The 26,713-nt window shown below is 49.6% G+C and overlaps 1 protein-coding gene across 5 annotated transcripts in view; it reads right to left on the bottom strand.

The window, feature by feature from the left end:
- GRAMD1B (GRAM domain containing 1B) overlaps positions 1-25,843 on the bottom strand; it is a 175,017-nt gene extending 149,174 nt beyond the window's left edge. For 2 of the 5 annotated variants that reach the window (XM_077893923.1, XM_077893924.1), the window contains exon 1: positions 13,389-13,777. In XM_077893923.1, the coding sequence (XP_077750049.1) occupies positions 13,389-13,762 (374 nt within the window). In that variant the 5' untranslated portion in view covers positions 13,763-13,777. Of the gene's footprint in view, positions 1-12,025; positions 13,158-13,388; positions 16,909-25,509 lie in introns of those variants that run through there. The other 3 variants (XM_077893939.1, XM_077893930.1, XM_077893938.1) reach the window with 3 other exon arrangements.
- Positions 25,844-26,713: the final 870 nt, after the last annotated feature.

The raw sequence follows: 26,713 nt of genomic DNA, 5'->3' as shown, positions 1-26,713 counted from the left end.
TCTGTGCTGCCCTCCTGGAGCCCACGGCCTGGTAAATCACTTTGAAAAGGATAAAGCGCCACCGAAATTCAGAGGTGATGATAAATTGCTATCGCCAGCATTGTTTTCACTGGTGTCCACATGGGCACCATGCTCTGCTGCTCTGACTGGAAGCTCCAGGGGCAAGTGTCAGGGTCCCCTCTTTCCTCTGCACACCCGACCCCCCGCCCGGGGCTCCCCATTCAAGAGGTCAAACTCCCCGCTCTGTGGTGCCTCAGTACCTGGCATCCAAGGCCTGTCTTAAGGCTGTCACTGCACTGCCTAAAGAAGTGGCCCTTTGGATCCTGGCTTCCACCGGAGCCAAGAGGAAAACACCAGAACAACTGCCCTCTGACATCCAACAGCTGCAGAGAGAGAACCAGCTTAGTACCACCATCTCCCTAAGTCTTGGAAAATGTCAGAGCGACAGATGCATCTGCATTCCGAAATGCCTACACCCAAATAAACGAAGTCCTACTGTCGCGGGGAGGGAGTCCGCTCCCACACTCAGCCCTCAGCTGCACCCCCATTCATCTCTCTCTGTGGGGCAGGGGGGAGACATTACTTCCACAACTCCTGACTTCTCTAAGTTTTAGCGAACACACTAATCCTTTCAGTGATGTGCCCAAGTAACTTGTTTTTAAACGAACAGGGATCACTGTTGCGTTGTTAATTTGTTTACTGTCTCTCTACCCTCTCTAGGATGCAGGCTCTACTAGGGCAGAAATTGTTTTGTTCGCTGCAGCTTCTGGCATCCAGAACAGCACCTGGCATGTAACATGTGGTCAATAAATACTGGGTGGATTAATTAGGTGGGGGAAAGGGGCGCAGAAGGAAGGATACATGTATTCTCAAATCCTCCTCTCCTGCAAGAGGAACAACTGTTGCCCTGACCTGGAATCAGAAGGCCAGAGAAAGTACTGTTACCATGGCAACCACAGCCCCCCGCCAAAAAAAAATCAAAACATCCTTCCAAACTGCCACAGGTCCCTGGTGGGAAAGGACCCAGTTATTCCTCTCTGCATACCATACCTGGGCCCCGGGTTGATCACTGGCCAAAATACTGCTTCCCACTTGTTCTTGTTTTCTGGAGTCTCGTTTTGGGAAAGGTCAACCGCTCTCTACCTACACAGGCCGAATTAAACTCCCTGAATAGAGACCACCCTTAAAGAGCAGCAGTCTCTGGTCTCTGAGCACCAATAGTCCGATGGAAGACGCAGACGGCACAAAGAAATACAAACACGCAAGAAACCAACAGGCTTAAAGCCAACAAGCCATTATGTACTAAGCCAGATTCATGTCAATGGGATATGAGGGGGTAAAATCACTCAGCTCCAAGAGGACAACTTGCTTTGCAAAATGATTTACAACCAGAATTCCTTGAAAATCAGGTTTCTGGGGGCGCCTGGGTGGCTTAGTTGGTTGGCTTCTGCCTTCAGCTCTGGTCATGATCTCAAGGTCCTGGGATGGGTCCTGCGTGTGGGAGGTTCCCTGCTCGGCTGGGGGTCTGCTTCTCCTTTTGCCTTCTTCCTCTGCTTGTGCGCTCTCTCTCAAATAAATAAATAAATAAATAAATAAATAAATAAATAAATAAATAAATTCTTTTTTAAAAAAATCAAGTTTCTGTATAGTCCTTCGTGTATTTGATTATTTACTCCTTCTCTAAATACCTGTTTACCGAGCTCCTATGATGTTCCATGCAAAGACCTCAGCAGGCTCCGAATAAAACAAACGCTGAATAAAATAAACTCCGCCCTCGCAGCATCATAAAGGATGCAATGTGACCAAATAATCGCAATTCAGGAACATAATCACAAATGAGGCACACGTCATAAATACCGGAGTCTGGAAATACCTCCCAGAGGAAGGATCCAAAGGGGAAGAAAAGCAGGGCAGGGTGGCAAGGTGGGAAGGTGTTACAGAAGGGGAGTCCCAGCTGAGGGACAGCGTCCGTGGAGCCCTGGAAAGAAGAGAAGGCCTGCCACTCGAGGTGCGGAGAGGTTCCTGGGGCTGGAGGCACAGGCCTGGGAGCAGCAGCCAAGGAGGAGGTTGGCGAGCAGGAGTGAGGGCACCAAGACCACTCAGGCTGCAGCCCAGAATTAGGGACAGGGCTTCCCTGGGGGCAGGGAGGCCAGTTAGGAGGACACTTGAAGCGCACACACGGGAGAGATGGTGGCCTGGGCAAGGGTGGCGGAGTCAGGAAGAGGGACATGAAGAACATGCTCCCAGGGGAGGGAAGCCTCATGAAGCTGATGGGTACCAACCCCGGGATGCTGGAGGGGCCTACGGAGAGGGACTGGGCTGGAGGGAACGAGGGCCAGTTCAAGCACCTCGACGCTGAGTTCTTAAGAACCTCCCCACAAAAATGTCTATGAGTCACCCGCAGGTCTGAGCCTCGGGCTCAGGAAAGAGAGGCAGCATGACAGTCATCATCCGACAGAAATAATTAAAGCCACGCCAGTGAATGAACCAGCCCCAGGACCTTGTATAAGCAGATGGAGGAGGAGGCGGTGCAGAGGGAGGGAGAGGAGAAGGAGAGGGAGATGTCAGGAGCCTGGAGTCAGAACCCCAGGCAGACGGACACTGAAGAGACAGACAGACAGGAGCGGCCCACGAACTATAGAAGCTCATTCTCAGCACCTATCAGTAGATCTGAAAAGTGACATCTCATGATTAATCAAACAAGTAACCAACCACTGTTCCAACTAAGGCTATGCAAACTCAGCCTTGCAGATGGCTCAAAAAACATCTCCCTTTTACTGACGAATAATAACCTTAGCACACCTCCTCAGACTCACCTACTTAGTCTTACAAGATGAAGAGAAACCTATGCCCTCTGCTTTACGGAGGAGAAAGACACCGAGATAGGGAGAGACTGAGTAATCAGTCCAGGACCACAGGGCGGGAACATGAGCTGAACCACAGCCGACACCCCTGGATGCCTCGGATGGTCCCCTAGACTGGTGCTGGGGCGCTGGTTCTAGGAAAAACCATCTAGAAGCGAGGCTGCGTGGGCTTCCTGAGTCTGCTGATGAAGATAGGGCTCCATCCCCCCACGGAATGGGCTCCCCAGACAGGAGGTGGGCCGCACGCCCAGCTGATGTGCAGGGTACCTGTGCTCCAGAGCCCTCTCTGCCACCCACCAACTTCACGGCCTTGGACTTCTGTTTGCTCCCAGTTGAGACGACCACACAAATCCCATCCACCATGAAGACTAGCTTCTCCGGGAGAGACGCAAGAGACGCAGAGCCAGAGCTGTAGGCATCAACAGGTGGCAGGCCGAGTGCAGAGAAGTAAGACAATGTAGTAGTGCCATTTGGTCCTAGGACCCTCCTCCCGTCTAACCTCCCAGCTGACTCTTTCCTCGGACCTTTTTTTTTTTTTTTTCTCTCTTTTTTAATGCTGTAATCCAAATCCCATAGCTCCTGAAATGATCTTTTTCACATTGCTCTCCATATAGGTTGTGAGCTCCTCAATGGAAGGGCCGTTTGTGTCCATCCCTGTATCCCAAGCACCTGGACACACAGTACCTGATCCCTGGTAATCCAATAAACATTTCAACTGTGAGAACTAGCTCTCCTGAGTTTTCTGATCTTTCAGCCTCATCTCTCAAACTACAAACAAAAATCACATCCAGTCATAGAGCCATTTCAAGAAGCAACCCAAGCATGGAGAAGGCATCGGAGAGAGAGGAATCTTTCAGTGTCACTAGGAACTTGCTGAATGGTCGGGCGACTTTCTACTCTGCTCTTCCAGTACGTGTGGCTGCCAATTCCCCCAGTAAGTCTGCTGGGCCCCACAGCCCCCCGTGAGGTCCAAGTAATCACTAACAGAAACCCAGGGCTTCCCTCAGAATCTGCAGGCCACAAGTTACTACCAAGAAGAAGTCGTTGACAGAAAATCCTCAAAGGATGACGACCAGTGTCTCATCCTCACTGAGGACAAAACTAGAGAAAATGGGTTTGAACTGTACTAGGGGGGATTAGGTTGGATCTTAGGAAGAACTTTCTCGGCAGTGGGCCTTGAAACCTACAGAGAAGTAACCAAGAGAGGTGGTACAGTCCTCTTTTCTGAGGTCTTTTGTCTTTTTTTTTTTTTTTTTTTTTTTTTAAGGAGGTCCTCACATATCAGGAAAGTGTGGTTCATCACAGACAAAGAGAAAAACCCATGTTGTCACCCAAGCTAAGGGCAAACCGTTCTCTGGAGAAGCTCCACCCTGTTCAGAGTAACCTTTATTACTGCCATTCCGTCCATCCCTGAGAAGCAAACAAAAGGTCAGGAAGGGCTGCGGAGCGTAATGACCCAGCTAGAACACAAACACTTGCCGGATCAAGGCAGATGGCTCTGCGGCGTCAGACTGGCACTGGCGCATACGTGTGGTTGTGGAAAACACGAGGACGAGGCTAAGTGGCATCTCTGATGAGCAGGCTCTTAACCCCACTTTGGAGAAGTATCGCATCCTGAGGGCTCCTCCAGAAACAGTGCTGCAGGAATTCTTTTTTTTTTTTCCCCCTCATTTCGCAGACTCACCTGTCCTCAACCTAGGGACTTTACACTCCGCCCTACCTTCTACCGGGAAAAGGTACAGGAGAGCCCAATGAAACATAAAAAAGTCTATCACTTAGAAAGGAAACCTGAATGAGAAAACGCAGCATTCTTTTTTTTTTTTAAGATTTCATTTATTTATTCATAGAGACAGAGAGAGAGGCAGAGACGCAGGCATCATACAGAGAGCCTGACGTGGGACTCGATCCAGGGTCTCCAGGACCACGCCTGGGCTGCAGGCGGCGCTAAACTGCTGCGCCACCAGGGCTGCCCAAAACGCAGCATTCTTAATAGACATAATGGTTTCCAACTTAAAGAGGAGGAAGTCAATTCAGAGAGTTGAACCTGTCTAATAAATGGTATAATCATAATTATATATTTCAGAATTATGGTTTTTGTAAAATTTTTTTAACAGATTTCCAAGTTAAAAGACCATCTTGTTTATATCACTGTAATATGCAAAAGAGAATTAAACTCAAGTAATTTTGGTTATTCACAATTCTTAAGAGAGAAAGGAAGAAAAGTTTTTTCCTCAAATTCTTACATATATGGCTATATATCACCTACTAAATTTTCTTTTTTTTAAAGGTTTTTTTAAAATATTTTATTTATTTATTCATGAAAGACACACACAGAGAGAGAGAGAGAGAGAGAGAGGCAGAGACATAGGCATAGGGAGAAGCAGGCTCCATGCAGTGAGCCCGATGCGGGACTCGATCCCGGGTCTCCAGGATCACACCCTGGGCTGAAGGCAGCGCTAAACCACTGAGCCACCCGGGCTGCTCACCTACTAAATTTTCATTTTTTTTTTAATCAGAGGACATAAAATAAAATACATAATACACCCAATATGCTGCCCGTGGTTGGGTTAGCACAGCGAAATGATGAGCTGTGTCTTCCTCGTCTCTACTGTCCCCAATATTTGTGTTAACTACCTATTTTATTACACACACGATAGCCACTGCCAAGGCTGCAAACATTTCTTTTATGAAGCTGGGAGACCCTTGCAGAGCCTCAGAAATGTGTCACTAAACCCACCGTCCATAAGATCTTTCTGTATCCTCCTCATTGTGGGGGGTGCAAATATGCCAGGGTTACCATACTCCCCTTGCCCCCGCTGGACCCCCAAGGCAAATTCTTTTTCCAGAGTTGTGAAAGACAAGGGAAAAACCAAGTGGGTTGTTGTTGTTTTGTATGTATGTGTGTGTATGTTTTTTTTGTTTTTTGTTTTTTTTTTTTTACTTCCCTCACTCAGCCCCCTCATTTCCTGACTACGTTTGCTAACCAAGAAGCAGCAAGACTACAACTCTCTGTGGTCAAACCAAGTAGGTAAGAGGCAGCAGGCTGGGAAGAGGCATTCCTGCAGCGAGGGCTGACGTGGGGAGAGCTTATAAAGCCTGAGGCAACTCTGGAGAAGAGACTGGCCCAGACTTGAGGTCAGGGGTCCGAGTCCCCGGGGCCATAAGCCAGATCTGCCACCGTGAGGTGCCTAGCACCTTATTTCTTTATCTCATCTACAAATCAGGGTTGAACCAGAATCTCAACACAGGGTGTGCATGAAGGATGCAGAAAGGACTTCACACCATGGGACCAAAAAAAAAAAAAAAAAAATGCAATGAGCAGCAGGGGGAGGCCTTCAATGTAAAAGCCACAATTTCCCTATCCCCCCTCATCCACCGCTGATCTGAGCTGAGGCACAGCCACATCTTGCTGATGATTCTGAACTCTATTATTTGAATTGAAAATCCAGACACACAGTGTCTGGAAAACAGAGAATATTTGACACCAGGACTATTTTTAGAAGGTGGCACGGGGCGGCGGGGCCAGGGGGTTGGTGTAGCCAGCCCCTGCCTGCTGTCTCCTTGCTGCAGCTCGAAGCCGCTCCGTCCTGCCTCCCCGCCTCCCCTCTCCCATCTGAAGGCCTGTGTTTGATTTTCAGTTATGCATCTTGGATGGAAGCTTTGCTATCTCCTCCGGGAGCAGGAAGGTTGTTCTCAGGTGCTGAAGTCACAGGGCCAGAGCTCGCAGACCCCCCAGGCCCAGCCCAGCCCCATGAGACATGTAAAAGCTCCATCTTCCTTCACACCAGGTACAACAGCCCCTGCGCGCATCGCCACACCAACGTGGGCCACAGAGGCAAAAACCCAAGAGCGCAAAAGCTCCAGATAAAGGCCTCAGGGCGCATGAAGCTCTTGCACGCACCCCAACCCGGCAACCACGGCGGGGGCCGCTCTCAGGCCAGCTTGGCGGGGCTGAACACCTGCTCCGGGCCCAGGGCTCGCCCGCCGAGGTCAGGAAGCTTAGCCATTCAGACGCCGTAATGGAAAACGGTGTTACCCTAGAAGCAATTATCAGTGACCAGCCTAGCAACTGGTGGATGGAGAGTACTCGAGAGAAACCAACCACCCAGGGCAGAACCATCACCCGCTAATCTGCCCCGGGATCACCCGCCGCCCCCCCTCCTGGCTGACACGTAACCGGTGCCCCCGAGACTATAACCCCCACGGAAACTCTTAAAAATACCACCTCCCACAGGGGACCCTGGCCAGTGTGAGTCAGCCCTTGGGGCTCTACCTCGACCCCCTCAGTTTCCACCAACTGTCAGCATCTGGAAACCGCATCTACAGCCAGAGGCCGGCGGCTTGTCCGGGAGCCCATGGCCCAGGCCGGTCAGCAGAGGCCTCACTCGCGGCACCTGCCCGTAACGCTTCCTCCCGGAGGCCTTCGCATCCTGTGCCCTCGTCCCCACCCTCTCTCACACCTTCCCCTCCACGCGGGTGGCTTCTCAAACATGCAAGAGCCAGCGGTTTGCAGGCCCTGGAGAGATGGTCTGTCAGGAGCTCGGGCTCTGGAATGGTTCAGATCTCACCCTCGCCTCTGGTTGATCAGGAGCAAGTTGATCTCTGAACTTCAGGCTTCTCAGCCATAAAACCCACCTTGAGGTGGGGGGCGGGGGGTGTTTCTTGTGCAGATTAAATGTGATTACAGACTGAGGGCGCTCAGCAGCAAACTTGGCCCAAAGACGCAGTCCCCGCCCTCAAGGATTTATGGGTCTAGTAGGTTTTCACTAGTTTCACCTTTTGCAGCACTAATTGCTGATGCATCACAGGGCTCCTCTGCGTTTGTTCTTGCTGTTTTGTGTTGAGAAAGCATGGCATTCCTCTCTTCCCCCACTCGCTGGGCTTCTCATACATGGCAGGGTATGCACAGAGCATCTGGAAGCCCAGTTCACCCGGCTCCCCCAGAAATGGAGCTGAAACCAGAAGCAAGGCTCTCTCCAAAGGTCAGAGGGAAGGGCTGAAGAATCAAGATAAATACTCCAGCGACGCCATTACCTGCCAACCCACACACCAGAGAGGCTGGCACCACCAGGTGGATACCCTTGGTCTACCTGGCTGCGCAGACCCAGTGAGCGCCGCCGCCTGAGGTCAGATGTGTGCAGCAGAGCAGAAACCCTGAGGCTCTAAGGTGAAGGGACTCTAAGCAGGGTGAGCATGTTACACAGAAGAGGGGAGAGAACAGCCAAGGGAAATGGTGGTGCAAAGGATGACGATAACAGGGCGGGGGGGGGGGGTGTCGCCCTGGACAAAGAGGCAGAGAAGTGCTGCTGAGTCCCCTGGGAAGGCAGCCTACAGGTAGCCATCCACACCTGCACGCTGGGCCCCTGTCAGCGCTCCCTTCCCCCTTCAGGGAATCAGAACAGGATGCCATCTCGGTGCAGTTTCTGACTTTTCAACAGAATCTGGCAGGTCAAGAGAGTTTTGGGGGTTTTTAAAAAGATTTTGTTTATTTATTTGACAGAGAGGAAGAGACAACCAGTGCACAAGCAGGGGGAGCTGCAGAGGGAGAAGCAGGCTACCCACTGAGCGGGGAGCCCGATCGATCCGAGCTTGATCCTAGGACCCCGGGATCACAACCTGAGCCGAAGGCAGTTGCTCAACTGGCTGAGTCACCCAGGCACCCCTCAAGAGAGAGTTTTGAAAAATTGCCACAACCAGTGACAGCCAAGGAATGCAGGGGGACGTACAGGCACTAATTCCAAAAGCTTGTCCCATCCACTTCGGACTCTGTTGTTCAGGGAGCTCAGAGGACAATGCGGCCAGAACTAACTAACTAAATATATATATATATATATATATATTTTTTTTTTAATTACCATCTTATGTTAAATGGTGGCAAAGACAACGATTCCCAGCCAGAGTGCTGCAAGAACAAAGCAGGGCTCAGGCCCCTACCTCACCACCCAGTTCACACAGGGCACGGCTCAGCATCAATCCCAGGTTCTAGAACCTATAGCAGCTCCTCCGTGAGCTGAATCCTCTTTGTTTACTGAGCACACGGTCAATGGGATCTCAACGCATTGCTGTTGACTGACTGATAAACTCAAGCTCAAACCCTTCAGCATAAATCTGTCAGCCCATCAGTTCACCACCCTGTTTTCCACATCCTTCATCGAGACCATTCGTGGTCATCCGTTCCCATCTTCAAGCCAACAATCCACCCCCTACCCCAACCCCGTGCTGCTTTTGCCAAGCATCTGGTCTCCATTCAAAACTCTGCTCTTGGAGCACCTGGGTGGCCCAGTGGTTAAGTATCTGCCTTTGGCTCAGGTCCTGATCCTGGAGTCCTGGGATTGAGTCCCACATCAGATTCCCCACAGGGAGCCTGCCTCTCTGCCTCTCTCTCTGTGTCTCTCATGAATAAATAAATAAAATCTTTAAAAAAAAAAAAAAACCCTGTTCTTGGGGCACATGGGTGGCTCAGTTGGTTGAGTGGCCAACTCTTGATTTTGGCTCGGGTCATGATCTCAGGGTCATGGGACTGAGCTCCACGTGAGGCTCCATGCTCAGCAGGAAGTCTGCTTGAGATTCTTTCTCCCGTGCCCTCTACCCATCCCCCTGCTCACATTTGCTCTCTCTCAAATAAATATATGAACTTTTAAAACAAAAGAAAATTTGAAACACCTACTGCTCTCCACAGTAAGCAGAGGCATGCCTGCATGGGCTAGCATGATGAGGAACAGGAGCACTGAGGTTGATTTATAAAGGGTGTGGGTTTCCTTTTGGGGTCACGAAAATGCTCTCTGAAATTGACTGCAGTGAAGATTATGCATATCCAGGAATATGCTAAAAACCACTGAATTTTATACTTTAAATGACTGAATGGTTGGTATGTTACATAAATTATATCTCAATAAAGCTGTCATGGGGGAAAAAGAAAACCTCAGCTCTAAACTCAGCTCCTCCAGGAAATTTTGACTTATGAATTAAAGATACTTCCATTCCAAACAGTAGAGAAAAAAAGAATCATTCTTACACTCATTTTTTATTTATTTGTCAACAAACATGTATCAATCACCACAGACGGCCAAGCACAGTGCTAGACAGTGAGGATACGAAGATGAACCAGACGAAGCTGGGCATGCATTATTTCAGTACCGCACCCCAAGGCCCTTGGTTCTCCAAACCATCTTCCCCACTTCTTTCTTCCTAGGATTTTTTTTTAAGATTTTATTTATATATTCATGAGAGCCACAGAGAGAGAGAGAGGCAGAGACACGGGCAGAGGGAGAAGCAGGCTCCCTGCAGGGAGCCTGACATGGGACTGGATCCCAGGACCCCAGGATCACGCCCTGAGCCAGAGGCAGACGCTCAACCACTGAGCCTCCCAGGTGCTCCTCTCAATCCTTTCCGCGTTTAACTTCGTGCAGTTAAAATCCACAGCCCCTTGCTTTCTATGGCACCAGACCCTGGAGGCCTGAAAGGGGCTTTTCTCCCCTGCACAGAGGTCGACTCGGAGTGGGGAGTGTGGAGAGGAAGGAAGGCCAGCAGGCCGGGCCTGGGATGCTGATGCCCCGGCTAAACCAGCCCAGAGCAGAGCAGTTTGCCAATCCTGTAACGCGTGAGGAGTCCCAGGTGCGGCTGGAAAACGTTTGCACGTGTATTACTCCTGAGACACGTCTCCCTTTCCATGATGAAGATGACGCACACAGAGCATGACTGAAGTGAGGTATCCAAGGTCCCACACCCACTACACGACAGAACTTAAATTTAAACTGAAATCTTGGGGCAGCCCGGGTGGCTCAGAGATTTGGCGCCTGCCTTGGGCCCAGGGCGTGACCCTGGAGACCCGGGGTCGAGTCCCACGTCAGGCTCCCTGCATGGAGCCTGCTTCTCCCTCTCTGCCTCTCTCTCTCTGTCTGTGTCTCTGCCTCTCTCTATCTCTCATGAATAAATAAATAAGATCTTTAAAAAAAAATAAACTGAAATCTTCTGGCTTCACGTCCAATATTCTTTCTGGTCTGCTGCCTCCGAACGCCAGCTCCTTCTCAGGCAAACTTCCTGGGCATCTACAAGCATCTACTCGCTCGACTGCTTCTTTTCCCTCCATGCAGCCTTTCATTCCTAAGGCCTCCCCACGATGGGGTTTTATCTTTGCGGAGATCCGGAGAGATTCCAACAGGAGGCAGCGTAAGTGGGTAAGAGACGATATGGGAGTCAGACCAATTTGGGTTTGAATCCAGAGTCTGCCTTTATTACACACACACACACACACACACACACACACACACACTCTTCTCAGCCAGCAAGCCATCATTTAAAAGACTGCTTTCATCTACACCTAGAGGGTGAAAATCCTTCCTGATTTTAAGAATACTGAAGATTCTATGGCATCCTTGGACAACTCTCAAAACCAAGAAAACCTTTCTTAATTCTAACCAAATCCACCCCCATCCTCACCCTGGCCGCAATGCAAGACTCTTCCCCATATTCTGTCCTCAATATGTGTGCTGAATCCCCAAACCAAAACGGGGTCTCTATTAGGGTCTCTCGCATTTCAGGGGAGGCTCTCTACGAGGGCCTCTCGCATTTGAGAGGAAAGCTGACAAACCATGATGAACTATGTTTTTTAATTTTTTTTATTGGAGTTCAATTTGCCAACATATAGCATAACACCCAGTGCTTTGATAGGGATTGCACTGAATTCAAGATTAGCTCCTGGCTGGCTCAGCTGGTAGAGTCTGGTTGTGACGTCGGGCCCCACACTAGGCATAGAGATTACCTTAAAAAAGAAGAAGAAGGGGGGGCACCTGGGTGGCTCAGTGGTTGAGCATCTCCCTTTGGCTCAAGTCCTGACCCGTGGGGTCCTGGGACTAAGTCCCACATCAGGCTCCCCACAGGAAGCCTACTTCTCCTTCTGGCTATGTCTCTGCCTCTCTGTGTCTCTAGTGAATAAATAAAATCTTAAAAGAAGGAGAAGAAAAAGGAAGAAGAGAAGAAATTTAAAAATAAGCTTGCTCCTCTTCTCTCGACTCTGTGGAAAAGGCAGCAGGATGGGGCACCAGACAGAAAGAATTATCCTCAGGTCCACAAAAAACTACATCCGCACTTGAAAGTAGAACCACTTCCAGTTAAAGGAAAAGAGATTGTGGAAAGCTTATCATAACCCCACCAATTCCTCAGTGTCCCCTCAAAGAGACAAGGCCTACTTCTTTCTTCTTCTTCTTCTTTTTTTTTTTTTGTAACCTCTGCACCCAATGTGGTGCTCACACGACCCTGAAGAGACCAAGAGCCACAGGTTCTCCCCACTGAGCCAGCCTGGTGCCACCACCCTGCTTCTTTTGCCTTTGTCCATACTGTTCCTCTTTCCTGATCTCATGCCCCCGGCCTCATACTTTTCCTGCTGTTTTCTACCACCTGTCTGTATTGGTCAGTTTGAGACTCTCTTTCAGCATCTTTCTATTTTCCAATGGCTCCACCTCCTCCAGAGGAGTGAAACTCACTTGTCTCAATTGGTCACACGAGTCTCCACCCATCCTCCTCCTACAACTTGGCACCTCCTTTTTCTACCCAGTCCTCCCTGCTCGCCCTCCAGGACCCCATCAACATTAGCCGGTACCGGATGGAGCTCAGGAGAACATTCAATAAACACTGGTTGAATTGATGTGGATGAAACAGGACAGGCTGGGAGGAGGAGTCCTGGGCAAGGTGGCCAATCCTTCAGCTGCCCAAAGAAGGGTGCCAACCTCCCTTAAGAGATAGAACTCTGGAGTGTCTAAAGGAGCAGAGTCCATGGTATCAAAGAGCCTGTAAGGATCCCTCTCCCTGCAACCAGGCGGTGGATTTGGCTCCAACACACCTCCTAGCCAAGGCTGTATGGACCTGCCCTATGGTTTTCTACGCTGGGTGACAGGACAACTTCTCCCACTATTCAGATGCCACACTAACCCAGGGGAAAAAAAAAGGGGAGGAGCTGCCACAAACCACAGCAGCTCTAGAAGTCCGAAGACTCTCTGTAGTAGGAAATGTGCCTCTCTCAACCTGCATGTTCCAGCAGGTGCACTCCACGTGTGGGCCAGGACAGGCAAGCTGGTTGTGGCCACGATAACATAAAAACTGAAGCGGAGTTCAGCGGTGTAAGTGTAGGGTGGAGGCGCCCCTTAACCTCTCTCGGCTTCGGTTGTGTCCACGTCTTAAACGGGAACAACAGTGGTGCCTAGCGCAGAGTTTTCCTGATGCCCGGCGCGGGCTGTAGGGACCTGCCCGGGTTAAGGACCCAACAGATGCGAGCTGCCAAGGGCTTTCCTGTTCATTCTGCAGAGAGGATGGAATGAGATGGAAAGCGGCGGGCAGCCCCACGGGGAGGGAGTCGCAGGCCCCCAGCCCCGGCCCCGGCCCCGGCCCCGGAGGGGGGCGGAGGGCGACACGCGCAGCAGCCGCGAGGGCGCCCCCGCTGCCGGCCGAGGTGGGGGCCCGGACGCCCCCCGGGGGCCGGGGCGGGGGCTGCAGGCGCAGGTCGGGGGCAGGGGCGGCGCGGGGACGTACCTGCTCTCACTGCACTCCTTCCGCTCCCTCACCCTGAGCCACTTGCGGAGGAGGAAGCGCTTTCGGCGCGGAGACGCGCTGGGTGTGGAGCAGTTGGACCACGGGGTGTCCTCGTCGCTGGAGGGCGTGATCTCGATGGACGGCAGCTGCAGGAACTCCTTGCCCGGGGCCAGGACGCCGGGCAGCTCCCGCGCCAGCCCGGCCTCCAGGCTCTGCTCCTGCACGTTCTTCGTGCGGCGCATCTTGAAGCGCCGGCGGCGGAGCGTGGGGGTCGACGAGCTGGACCAGAGCGGGCCGCCCTCGGGCGCGCCCTGGGGCGCGGGCACCTGCAGGGCGGGCGGCTGCAGGTTCTCCAGCATGTTGGCCGCCGGCATGGGGTCCGCGCTCCGGGCCGCTCCCGGGGGCGCCCTCGCCGCCCGAGCCGCGCGGGGGGCAGGCCCGGCTCCCGGGGCGCCGCGGGGCAACTTTCCGGGGCGCGCCCCCCTCCCGGCCGCCCTCCGGGGCTCCCGCGGCGCCCGCTTGTTTTCCTCGCGCGCTCTCCCGGCGCTGGCGTCTTCGCCTCGGGGCTCGGCGGGGCTCGGCGGGGCTCGGCGGGGCTCGGCGGGGCCCCAGGGGCGGCTCGGCGCGCTCTCAGCGGCTCGCGGTCGGCCGCCCGGGCTGCGGAGCCGGCGTGGCGCTGCAGGGAGGCGGAGGGCGGGAGGCGGGGGGCGGGGGGCGGGGGGAGAGAGAGGAAGCGAGACACTGGATAAAAACAGAAACAAAAAAGCGGGAGGGGGGAGCCGAGGGAGGGGAGGGGAGGTCACTTCTGTCCAGAAGGGGCACGCACGGCAGCGACGGCCGGGGCAGCCGAGCGCGGAGCCCCTTGGGGAGGGACTCTACCTCCGCGCACCGGCTGCTCCAATCAGCCTAATGAAACAGGATCACAAACCAAACTTTCTCAAAGCACCGATTGGCCAGGCAAGCTCCCATTAGTCGAACGCCCAGCTTTTTCTTTGGGGGAAGGGAGGAATCAGGAATTCAGTCCTCACTCCCCAAGGCCACCCAAGACCCAGGGTTGAGGGGAAAGCAGGGGGCTTTTCATTTTCAGCAGGATGTCTTCGAAGAAAAAGTGCTTTCTTTGAATGGTTTGGGAGGGCAGGCAGGTGCACGGGAAGGCTGGGAGTAGTCAGAGCCCCTTCCCCCCTCCCCTTCCCGTAAGGTTCCCTGGAGGCTGCTTCCAAAATGACCAGTTGAGAGGAGAGAAGGGTTCTCTTGTGGAATAAGCTGAGGACAGCGGACATGACTTACGGAGGAAGGACAGACAATAGGATCTGAGAGACACAGGACACACAGGACCAGCAAGGAAACAGGGACTGATCCCTCTCCATCTTGAGCTGCCCTGTCAATACTGTAGCCCCATCCCAAGCACACAATGAAGTTATTGGAAGGTGAGCACCCAGAAGGCAAAGCATCCAGCAAAGCCCCCTGGGAGTTACGTTCCTGGGGGATGATTCAATTCTGCTTCAACCTGCAAGGGGTATGGACTGAGTCACAGAAAGTCTAAGATGTCCCCCAGGTCATGGAACCCGGGAAGTGAATCAGCCCGGGCAGTGTCTGAAGGTAGGCTGACCCACTCACTCCCTAGACCCAAGTACCTCCAGCCCTGAGAGCCTGGCCCGAGAACTGATCCACTTGAACGAGGCATTCTCCACCTGGGACTGAGCCTAAACCAGCCCAGCTTCTAGAGCAGAGGCTGTATGGTCCATTCTCCTCCCTCCCAGTCCAGAGCATAAGCCTCTCCACTAATCGCCTCTCCACAAAGTAGAGTCAGTAGCTTTCAGATAGACCAGGAGGAGCACAGAAGAATGCACCGCTGAATCCACAATTCGATTCGATTTCTTCTCTGCCCCTCTATGGACTCTATGAGTCCAATTTCCAGTGAAGAGCTGATGCCCAGCTTCCCCACCAGCATGGAGGATGCAGGAACATTTCATGAGTGTCCCAAAGCTGAACAAATAGCACATTTCTCAAAGACTACAAGAACTCACTGCAAGAAAATATGTCCCTGCAGGCCAGTGAGACATCAAGTATGACAACTGGCCATGGGTCGGTCCATCACGCCCTGGAATGACCCACGGAGAGGAGCTCAAGGTTTCAGGACATTGCACAATGTCCAAGAGGCCAGGAAACGACGGGAAGTAAGTTTTGCGCTGGGGGACAGAGGTACCGTGGCCGGAAAGCCAAGGCCAGGCCCACCTGTAAATGACTCCCTGGAACATCGGCTCGTCTTATTTCTGACTCTCCACATCCGGCCATTGGCTCCCTCAAAGGTGGTTTGGTATCACTTTTTTAACTCCCGGACATGACACAGAAAGGAGAAACCCCCTTCAGGTGTCCGGCCTGGCAAGGAACAGAATGCTTCTTCCGGCCCCGGGGAATGCTGAGGGCGCATGATGGCAACTCCAAACTTCAGGATACGGAGTTAAGCCCAGGCGCCAGTTGCTCACTGCCCTGGACTTCCTCCAAGGACAAGCGCTTTGCAGGGGATCCAGTAACTTCCCATTGCAAGGAACCTGCCTGTTGAGGAGCCTGCCGAAACAGGAAGCCAAACAACACAAAGCAAACACACAAACACAAACATGATGATCCACAACACAGGGCTAATCGACTTGATGGGTATGGGGGGTGGACTCATAGGGGGACCAGGCCCCCCCCCCAAAGTTGAGCACTCTGAATTTAAATGGATGCCTCCTAGAAGGAATTAAAGTCACCAGGCTCCCTCTTCCCACCCACCGCAGCCGCTTTTCCCACCCACAATAGGATTCTGGACCTAAAATCTAAAAATCCTGGGAGATTTAATCTAAGCCTTGGGCACAGCAGTAGTTGAGAATGATCATTTACATTTCACCCGGCCTGAGGGAAAACCTCCTCCAAACGAAATCTGAAATGGTTTCACTTGGCTGAGCAGCAAGCAGATGCCCAGAGGACCGCAGGTCCCCAGCACTGTCCTTGCATACTGCTGCCTTCTTTCCTTCAAGCCTTTATCCACTAAAACCCCGTTCAAACCACATCCCCCGGCCCCCTGCCACCTGTTTGTCTTTTTTTTTTTTTTTTTTACCATGGCATGACCCAGTGAGATGATAAAGGGGGAACTGCTTTGAGAAATGAGAGCCCCTAGACGGCGAGCCATCCTTACTGTTAAACAGACAACAAGCGTGTTGAGGGAAGAACCAAGTTTCTCCTCTCTTAGATTCTCTTCGGTATCCTGGGTGTTTCGTGGCATAGTAACCTTTACGCTTCTGTAAAGGACGTCCCTACATACTATTTTATCTTCCCAGTGACCTAGGAGTGAGACAAAACTTTATCCAAGGTCATAGATAAATAATAATCATCTCAAAGACAAAGCCGGAACTTGAACCCAGGTCTTTGGGAGCCCATTGGAGGCCACCGGAATCTCAGCAACCGTATCAGCTCCGGAAAGCAGGGGGGCCCCCGTGGCACCCGAATTTTACCAGCCCTCACTTCGGCTGGGTGTATCACGAAGCTCTAGGCCGTTATTCAGTTCCATCCACTGTCTGACAAGTGGGCAAACGGAAGCACAGAATGCTGAAAAATAACTTCCCCAAGCAGCTGGCGGCATGGGGGTTAGGACTTCAAAATCTCAGCCCCTGCATTCCTCTCCCTGCCACTGTCCCACATTTGGCTCCGAGAAGACTCTGTGGTTCTCTCTGGGAAGCTGACCTCACCTCTGGCCTCCCAGACAGGTGGTGGCCAGAACAACCTGGCCTCCCTTCCCCCAGCCGCAGCCAGGCCTCTGACTTTAAATGAAAGGAGCTCATATTACCAAGCAACTGTTGTTTATGCTCAGCTGTTCAGGCTCCCTTTTCCTGCAGACACAAGACACCCAACACCTGTCCATTACTTCTGGAGACCCACTAACTATAGTCTGGTTTTCAGCCAAAACTTCAGGAGGGAACCTAAGTGAAAAATACTAGCTGTGAAGCCAGATTTCTCCTGAGTGCCTATCCCACTGATGTGCAAAGGGCCAGACCCCAGGGACCCACCATCCCAACTGCCCGAGGGGTGCCAGGGGCTGGCAACTCCCAAGAGCCAAGCCAGGAGTGTCCCCCTCAACACTGCTGCCACAAGCCAGAGGGTCCCCACCGGCAAGCTTGGGACGAGGGAACTTCCAAACCCAAGGGCTGACCTGTGTACAAGGAAGGGAAAGAAGCAGGCAGCAGGCATGCACCGAGTGGACCCTGTTACTACCAGAGAAGCTGGAAATCGGACAGAAATGTGAATGATGCTGTGGCGCGGGGTTATTATCCTTCTTTAAATGCAAAGTGAAGGATGGGAGGTCCTACCTTCTAGCTCTCCTTGTGCTGCCAGCAAGAGGAAGTGAGTGTAGAGCTCAGTGTGGGAGATTCAGGTTGGATGATAAACATCTATTGAGAGTAAATCCAGTTAGGGACTGGAATGTATGACCAACGATGGGTAGAATGGCTTTCTCTGAACATCTTTAAAGGTAACTGGAGCTTAGTTAAAGGCAGTGGCAGGAAAGAGATGATGTCTTAAAGGCCCAGTCCCCCACCCCCCCACCAAGGATCTGTGAGGCCCCAGATTCTCACTTTAAAAAAAAAAAAAGGCATTTCATTTATGCATCTTGATTACTGGATCCTAAACACCTCCCTGAAACCCATAAACGACTGTAATGTCTTGCATGATGGGACAGAAAATCGGGGACTTGTCACTAGGGTGGTGACAGGACAAGGAGCCAGGAGTGGGGAGACAGGAGCAAGAGGAAGAGCTGGAAAGAAGCTGGGGCCTCACAGACCTGCCATCTGCATTCTGTTCCTTTCAGTAATCCCTACCTCATTTCCCTGAGGAGGTACTAGCTGCCCAAGGCGTCAGGGGAAACTGCACAGGATCTGTGTGGTCAGAGGAGGCCAGAGCGTGCTGGCTGAACAAATCTCAATAAAACCACAGCTGGCCAGCCACCAGGCCCAGCATCTCCTTCTGAGGAAGAGAAAGGAAATGGCACGAGGCCTGCGTGGAGTCTCAGGTCCCTAGGACAGGGCGCTGGCTTGGCCTCTCAGCCACCAGGAATGCCTGAGGTTGGCAAAGCACTTCCGCCAGCCTTTAGCAGGGGTCAGGGTGAACAATGACGCCACCTCGGGAGAAAGACGGTCACCAGATAAGCCTCCCTGGTTTAATTGCTCATCAAAAGGCTTAAGAGTCAAAGAAGACTTTTTTGCACAGCAACATTTGGCTGCCCTGTGCTCTTGACACCGGGATACCAAGGCACAGCAGACATCATCTTCTTGTCCTCTGAGCCTTACAAGGACGGTCTTTGTGCAAACCAAGGCCGGAAGAAACTTCCTGACGTCACCCTATCTGTCTCCTTGCTGTCCTTGCAGGTGGCATGGTCTGAGTATTACGCTGCTTTCCTTGGAAGTGGCAAATGCCATCGGCACTCCAACCTTGTGACGAAGTGCACAGGCCCAAGGCATGCTATCTGAGCTTTAGACCCCTTTCCACCACTCACTAACTGTTTGGTTTGGGAGTAGGTTGCTTAATTTCTCCATCGCAGTCTCCTCACCTGTAAGATCATAGTGATTAATAACATCTCCCCCCTGGGTTGTCGTGGGCACTCAAACAGCATAGGACACTTCGAACAGTGCTTGGCACAGAGTAAGTGGTCTGTAAACGTGAGTCTCTGTTATCCTGAATTAAGTCCCCTGAGGATACCCCCGTGAGGAAGCAGGACTATTCCTGTTGACTTCCAACTCAAGTTTAATTCTACAAGTATCTGTTAAGCTAGAGCACTGTGTGAGGTTCCTTACCAACTGCTAAGAGTGCAGCAAGACAAAGAAGGCGTGGTTTGGGCACTGAAGCACACGGTGGAGCAAGGCAGGATTAATTAAGTGCAAAATATAAGTGAAAAAGAGGTGTGAGAAGTGGGAAGATCGCTACATTTTAACTAGAGGGAAAGAGGTGGTGGAGGCTGGCTCTGTGGACGCATCCGTACCTAAGATAAAGTACGAATTCCAGTAGAAAAGAAGAATAGGGCATTCTGGAATAAAGAAACAGTTGTTTTTTTTTTTTAAGATTTTATTTATTTACTCATGAGAGACACACACAGAGAGGCAGAGACACAGGCAGAGGGAGGAGCAGGCTCTCTGTGGGGAACCCGATGTGGGACTCGATCCCAGGATCCTGGCATCACACCCTGGGCTGAAGGTAGTGCTAAGCCGCTGGCTGCCCATAAAGAAGCAGTTGTAATAAAGGCACTGAGGGGTCAATACTCATGAAGCATTTTTTGAAAATAGGGAGCAGTAAGTTAAGGGCCTATGGAGGGACACAGAGGAGATGAGGCCAAATGAGAATCAGATTGGTAAGTGTTCAAAGTTTAGATTTTATTCTTTAAACAAAGAGATGCTGGGATCCCTGGGTGGCTCAGCGGTTTAAAGCCTGCCTTCGGCTCAGGGCGTGATCCTCCAGGGCATGACCCTGGGGTCCCGGGATCGAGTCCTGCATCGGGATCCCTGCATGGAGCCTGCTTCTCTCTCTGCCTGTGTCTCTGCTTCCCTCTCTGTATGTCTCTCATGAATAAATAAAAATCTTTAAAAAAATAAAAATGCTATTCAAATTTTTTGTTTGTTGCAGGGGGAATGATATTATCAACCTGTGTTTGAAGACCATCAGTTCTAGGGACTGTGAAATATGTAGTGGAGGAACAAAATATGGGACACACAGAGTCCAATCTGGAGGCTCGTATTCAGTGTTTCATATTTTTGGAATATCGGCTATACACACGGCAAAGAGTTCAGGTAAAAGATGGGGGAAAATCTGAAATAGGGCAGGAGAAAAATGTGGAATAAGAAGAGGCGGACAAGGAAAAGAGGAAAAGAAAAGCCCTGTGAAGATCTATTCGTAGACATAGATTGGAGGAAAACCAAGAATGAGGGATGATTCGGAAGTAAAGGGGAGGAAAGGTGCCAACATTTATTGAATGCCTACTGAAAGCCAGGCGCTGGGGCTAAGTGTTCGCACACAAAATCCCATGTAACCCTCTCAGCCACCCCGAGAAAGAGATTTCAAAACTCCATTTTAGGATGATGAGAGATTTTAAAAGGCGACTTGCCCAAGTTCACCCAGCTAGCAAGTAGAGGATGGGCACACCTTTCAGCTAGGGTCTCTCTACTGGAAAACTCATGGTTTTTTTCAACTACGCCACACATTTCAGAAAGATAAATGATGCCAAAGGCTATAATGAAGTCAGGCAGGGGAAAGACTGAGATAATTCCATTAGATTTTATAATTAGGTCACTGGTGATCTCCAAGAGAAAAACTGCAGTGGAGCAGCCAGAGAAGAAATGCTATGGGCAGAAGTTCAAGAGTGAGTAGAGGAAGTATGAATGGAGGCTTGCAAAGTTACACCACTTCTTCCAGAAATTAGGCAGTGAAGCAAGTGAGTGACATCTAATTTTTTTAAAAGATTTTATTTTATTTTGAGAGAGTGCAAGAGGGGAGAGGGGCAGAGGGAGGGGGAGAGGGAATCTCAAGCAAACTCCGTGCTAAGCACAGAGCCCGACTCAGGACTCAGTCCCACAACCCTGAGATCACAACCTGAGCCAAAATCAAGAGCCAGACATCTTCCTAACTGACTGAAACACCCAGGTGTCCCAATATCTATTCATTTTTAAATAGTCATTGAGCATCTACTGTGTTAAACATTCTTCTAGGACCTTCATCTGGACTGTGAAAAAGCAGTGTGTGTGTGTGTGTGTGTGTGTGAGAGAGAGAGAGAGAGAGAGAGAGAGAGAGAGAGAGAGGTGGAGTGGAGGACATTTAGGGCATAGGGATATCGAGTTTTTTTCCTTTTAATTTGTGTGTATTTGTGTTGTATTGTTGGTAGATGCTACGTTTCAGAGGAACAAAACGTGACTACGATTATGCCATTGAAGACAGAGTTCAGCCTGTATCTGCTAAGAAAACCGAAGCATGGTAGAGTACCTGGTAATCTAGCAAATCAATCAAAAAGCATTAATATGCCCAGACTCTAAGCATTCCACAATACTGGGTACTGTGAAGGCCTCCTGAAAAGTTTCTACGAAACCATTTATTCTGAAACATGATTTTTGAACACCTATCAGAGATGACACTGGCCTCCATTGCTTCAAACCTTGGGCGGGAGAGGAGAGCAGAAAACCAATCCAAGAACTACAGTTTGGTAAGAAAAGCCACTTCAGTAGAGGCATGTGTCAAATGCAGTGTGAACCCAGAGGAGAGAGAGATCTTGATCCAGAGAGATCTTCGTGGGGGAGACAGTACCTACCCAAGGTTGAAGGTCAGCAGAGGACCTTTCCAGGTAGAGGAAGGACATGCTTCTAGACAGAGAGGCCACACATGCAAAGACACTGAGGTATGAAAGGGAGCGAGGTATATATATTTTAAAGATTTCAGTTTTTATTCATTTACTTCAGAAAGAGAAAGAGAGAGAGAGAGAGAAGCAGACTCTTTGCTGAGCACAGAGCCGGATGCAGGGCTCAATCCCAGGACCCAGAGATCACCACCTGAGCTGAAATCTATAGTGGGACACTCAAACAAACCCAGGCACCCGGAGAGCATGGTATATTCTTGAAATTACAAAAGAACAGTTTGGATCATAATGTTCAGTTGGGTGAGGGCTGAGAACAAGAGAATGTATCTACTATAAATCTTCCTTCATTCACCCATCCAAACATGTTTATTGGGTACACTGTGTTCTGGATGCCTGGAAAACAGGGACTCACAAAAGCAAGTCTGTGCCCTGAGGGAGTTTACATCGTGGTGATCACAAAATTCTGGAATGATGGAACGGAGATTTCCAAGAACGAACCCATCATTTTATCTCCACTGTTTCTTCTGCTCGAGATAATAGGAAACAGACACAGGCAGGTTACAGACTTTTACTGAAATTCCATATCAAAAAGGCAAAGCTTCACAGATAATAAATGGCTTTGCAAACAAAGACCCAGAGACTCAAAGAGCTAGAAGCTTAACTCAGTGAGAAAGGCTCCAAAGGTAGGAAAGGATTCCTTTCAAGTGCTAAAGCAACCCCTGTAGGCTTTTATTTCTGACAAGAATTCCGGCCATTTCACTTTCCCTAAGTCAGAAGATAACCCCTTTTACAGACAAGCAAACCAAGACTCAGAGAGTAGAGGCGTTTGCACACTGCGCTGCAAATTTGTCCCAGGGTTGAACGGAACTGTGGTAACTTCCTTGAGACACAAATGTTGAAATTGTAAAACTTGCTTAGTTCTGATGGGAAACAATGGCCTGTTTGCCAAGCATCAGTTGGATACTAGCCTTTACATACCATCTCACCCAAAAAAATTTAGAATCGTTTTCTTAGGACTCCAAAAAGGAGTTGAAGAAGGTGGGGGCTCAGTGGAGGATTTTCAGTGGCAGCCCCTGTAATCTGGCTTTTCACAACCATCCCCACTGCACCCTGAGTTGTTGATCTTTCTGCAAGGAATGTATCTGGAGGGAGTAACTGTAAATAATTAATTCCTGTAAAATTCTGCATTTACTGTGAGCTCTTGCCTTACTGAAAGTCACGCTGTCAGGTGTTCCCACTTTTCAGGAATAGCCCGTTTGTTTCTCCAGCTGTACTCTGCCCTCAAGCTGTCCCCAGTGGCAGGCGTCCCCTGGGCTTGCATTCCACCCCCCAACCCTTCTTCTAAGTTGCTGACACTCTGGACCACTGCCCTCATAATTCGCCTCAATTCAGTGACTGCGCGGTATTTTACATGCCCTGAAATTGAGATCTGGGGATTGGTTACGCTGGGTGAGCTCTACACTCTATTGTAGCTCTAGAGTCTATGAACTAGAAAGGTCTACTTTGCTTTAAGCAATCCTAGTGTATGAAAACACAAATTTTTAAAATGTACACATCAGAATGGTCATTCATATATAAATCATTTGTTTTATTTTTTTAAAAAGATTTTATTTATTCATGAGAGACACAAAGAGGCAGAGACACAAGCAGAGGGAGAAGCAGGCTCCCTGCGGGGAGCCCGATGTGGGACTCCATCCCAGGACCCCAGGATCATGCCCTGAGCCGAAGGCACATGCTCAACAGCTGAGCCCCCCAGGCGTCCCAAATCATTTGTTTTTACAAAAGGAACCCATTCAAATAGATTGTTTCTTTACATGTGCAAACATTTTTATTCAATTAATAAATGAGTAAGGCACATTCTAGGAGGAAGCCACCTGCTAAGTAACTTGATAGTGTCCAAATAAACATAAAACATGTCCCTGAATGTTGAATGGCTTTGTTTCTCCCTATATCCAGGAAAAGAATGAGCCCAATTTCCCATATCCTCAATCACTCCCCTGAAGTAATCTGGTACTTTTGGAAGACATATATTAACTCCGTCTGACAGCTGGAAAATGTATGAGCCCTAAAGCTTCCTGAGGGCATCGAATTGTAGGCATGCAAGAAACATTAGAAATTTAGTCCAATTTCATTAGATATTTGATCTGTCCTTCCTCTACCCCATCCCACCCAGGTTCACAGCTGAGAAACTGAGGCTCTGACAAGAGAAATCTTGGACCAGGTCACAAGGCTGAAATTGAAAATGCTTTTTGTAAATCAAACATCTTTTAGCCATATTTTACCTTGATCATTTCTGGTATAGATTTTAGAGGTAGCATTTTTACTTCTAAGAAGAATGAAAAAACAAATTGCACTAAGGAGTCCAAATGCTCATTCTGCTTTTGTCTCCACCCATCTCTTATGAGGGAATGCGTCTCATTCCCTCATAAGCCCACACACAGCAAGGAGTTAATGAAATACCTTGATAGAACTAATTCCAACATGTGGACGTGGAGATCTGCACAAAAAATGTAATAGAACAGTTCTTTTGGAAAGCTTCTGGAAAGGCCTCTGGGCTTATACAAAGGGAGTTCCTTATGTGGGGAGTTTCCCAAATGCATTTTACATATTACCTGATTTACACACAACTTTGCAACACCACCACTTAATAAAAGGATATCCCTAAATAATCAATTTATAGGCTCGTACCCTTGGGGTTCAAAGCCAATATATAAGAATGAGGACTTGCACCAAATACAAAATCAACCAAGTGTAGATTAGGAATGTTCCAGGGTCCTAAAGATTTTCCGATTCACCTAGGATTTCTTGAGCCAAGCACTGTCTTTTCTCCAGAGGCCTTTGAAACATCCAATGAGTTAAGTGCCCTTTTTCCCATGTTAGCAATAGAGGAAACTGAGGCCCAGAGAGATTAAGAATTTTAAGTGTCAAGATGGGATTCAAACTCAGGGATTCTGAATGCAAAACCAGTGTTTTCTCCACTCTATCATATTACTCCATTTTGACTTTTTTATAAGAGTTTTTTTAAAAGACGGATTTATTTACTTACTTATTTACTTATTTATTTATATGCCAGCACACGCACACACACAAGCAAAGGGATCGGCAGGCAGGAGAGGGAGTAGCAGACTCCCCACTGAGCAGGGAGCCCGAAGCAGGGCTGGATCCCAAGACCCTGAGATCACGACCTGAGCCGAAGGCATATGCTTATTGAATTGAGCCACCCAGGAGCTCCTCCATTTCAACTTCTTATAACAATATATCTTTCCAGTCACCATTCAAGCTGGTTGTGTCATTTTTTTAAATGAAGCCTTTGACCTGATTTGCAATTTGGTCAACAGATTAATATTTGGGATTGCCATTCTGCAAACCAATCACTTCGTTTCCCTGTTTAATTCAGTTTCTATTTGTGTCCTAGCTAAAATATGCCGCCAAGTCAACAGCCATTCCCTTGGGGGTTCCTGTTGAATTCTAAATATTTTTCAAAGAAATGATATCCCAAATATTAAGCAGAGCTTACTTTCTAGATATACATAGTTTTTAAAAGTTTATTTATTTATTTAGTAATCTTTACACCCAGCGTGGGGCTTGAACTCACAACCCCGAAATTAAGAGTTGGATGCTTTTTAGCCTGAGTCAGACAGGCAAGAACTATTTTTAATGGCATGCTCAGGCCACATACGCAGCTTCATATTTGCAACCAGTAACATCAGTATAGCCCTCATTCCTAATTTGTCCCCAAATGTTTCTAATACCTCTTACCTGTTAAGAAGTCTACCTGTCCATCTGAGGTAAGTTAGCAGAGATCTCCAAGTGCTGGAGCCCAGCAACTCCTGTAATTGAGGGTTGTCTGCAGGAAGGTCCTACCTCCCCCAAGCACACGGAGGCGGAGGGGACAGTGGGCCTCTCACGAGGGGGGGCAGCCCGAGTTTCCACTAACCTGGGTTGCTTTGAATGAGCCTTGCCACCCCCTGCTGAAATGGTCACTTACTAAAACACCCTTGGAAGCCCCCCCTTCTCTGTGGTCTTCAGGTTCTAATTTAGCTTCCAAAGGTAAATCTGACTTGTTTTCGGGATATAGTAAGGCACTGGCTTAAATCTTGCTGGCCAGAGCAAAGTCTCCGTTCTTGAAGGCTTGCTCACGTGGTCTCCTTCTGTGCAAGTTCACCCTTGCCTCCTTGGACCTTGGAACCAGGACATTAAGCTCCATCTTCAGCATAATAAAATCTCCCCGGCTTCACTCAAAGAACAGCCAGTCAGCACTCCTTGGTCCCACTGTCCTTCAGGCAGAGCCTAGGATACTAGGATACCAAAACTAGGTGACTGCCCTGCCTCTGTCTCCCTCCCACCACCATCTCTCTCTCTCTCTCTCTCTCTCTCTCTCTGTCTCTGTCTCTCTGTCTCTCTGTCTCTGTCTGTCTGTCTCTCTCTCACACACACACCATTCTTTTTTTTTTTCACACATACCATTCTTAAAGATTCCCCTACTTCCTTCAGTGACCAGACACTGTTACTTCAAAAATAAATGGCGAGTTCCCCATCAATGGAGGTATTCAAGCAGAGACTGAACCTGCTGGGGACATTCTCACATTGAGGTAGAGACCAGATGACCTTAGAGGGCATTTTCAGGTCTAAAGTTCAAGCAGATTCCAAGGTTCTGTAGCAAGTCTGCACATATTCTTGGCTTCCCCATTGCCCCTTGTGGCTTATATTCTCCTTTGAGAATGTCCTCCATATTCATTTAAATCAATCCTTACAAGTACTTAAAAAAAAAAAAAAAAAAAAAAAAAAACCTTGCAGGGTGCCTGGGTGGTGCTGTCCATTAAGTGACCAACTCTTGGTTTCAGCTCATGTCATGATATCAGGGTTGTGATCTCAAGGTCATGATCTCAGGGTCGTGATCTTGGAGTCATAGGCTGTAGCCCTGCATGGGGGTGGGAATTCTCTTTCTCCCTCTCCCTCTACC

This window comes from Canis aureus, chromosome 3 (assembly GCF_053574225.1).
Source record: "Canis aureus isolate CA01 chromosome 3, VMU_Caureus_v.1.0, whole genome shotgun sequence".
In the NCBI taxonomy this organism is placed as follows: Eukaryota; Metazoa; Chordata; class Mammalia; order Carnivora; family Canidae; genus Canis; species Canis aureus.
This window is presented reverse-complemented; position numbering and strand designations above follow the sequence as displayed.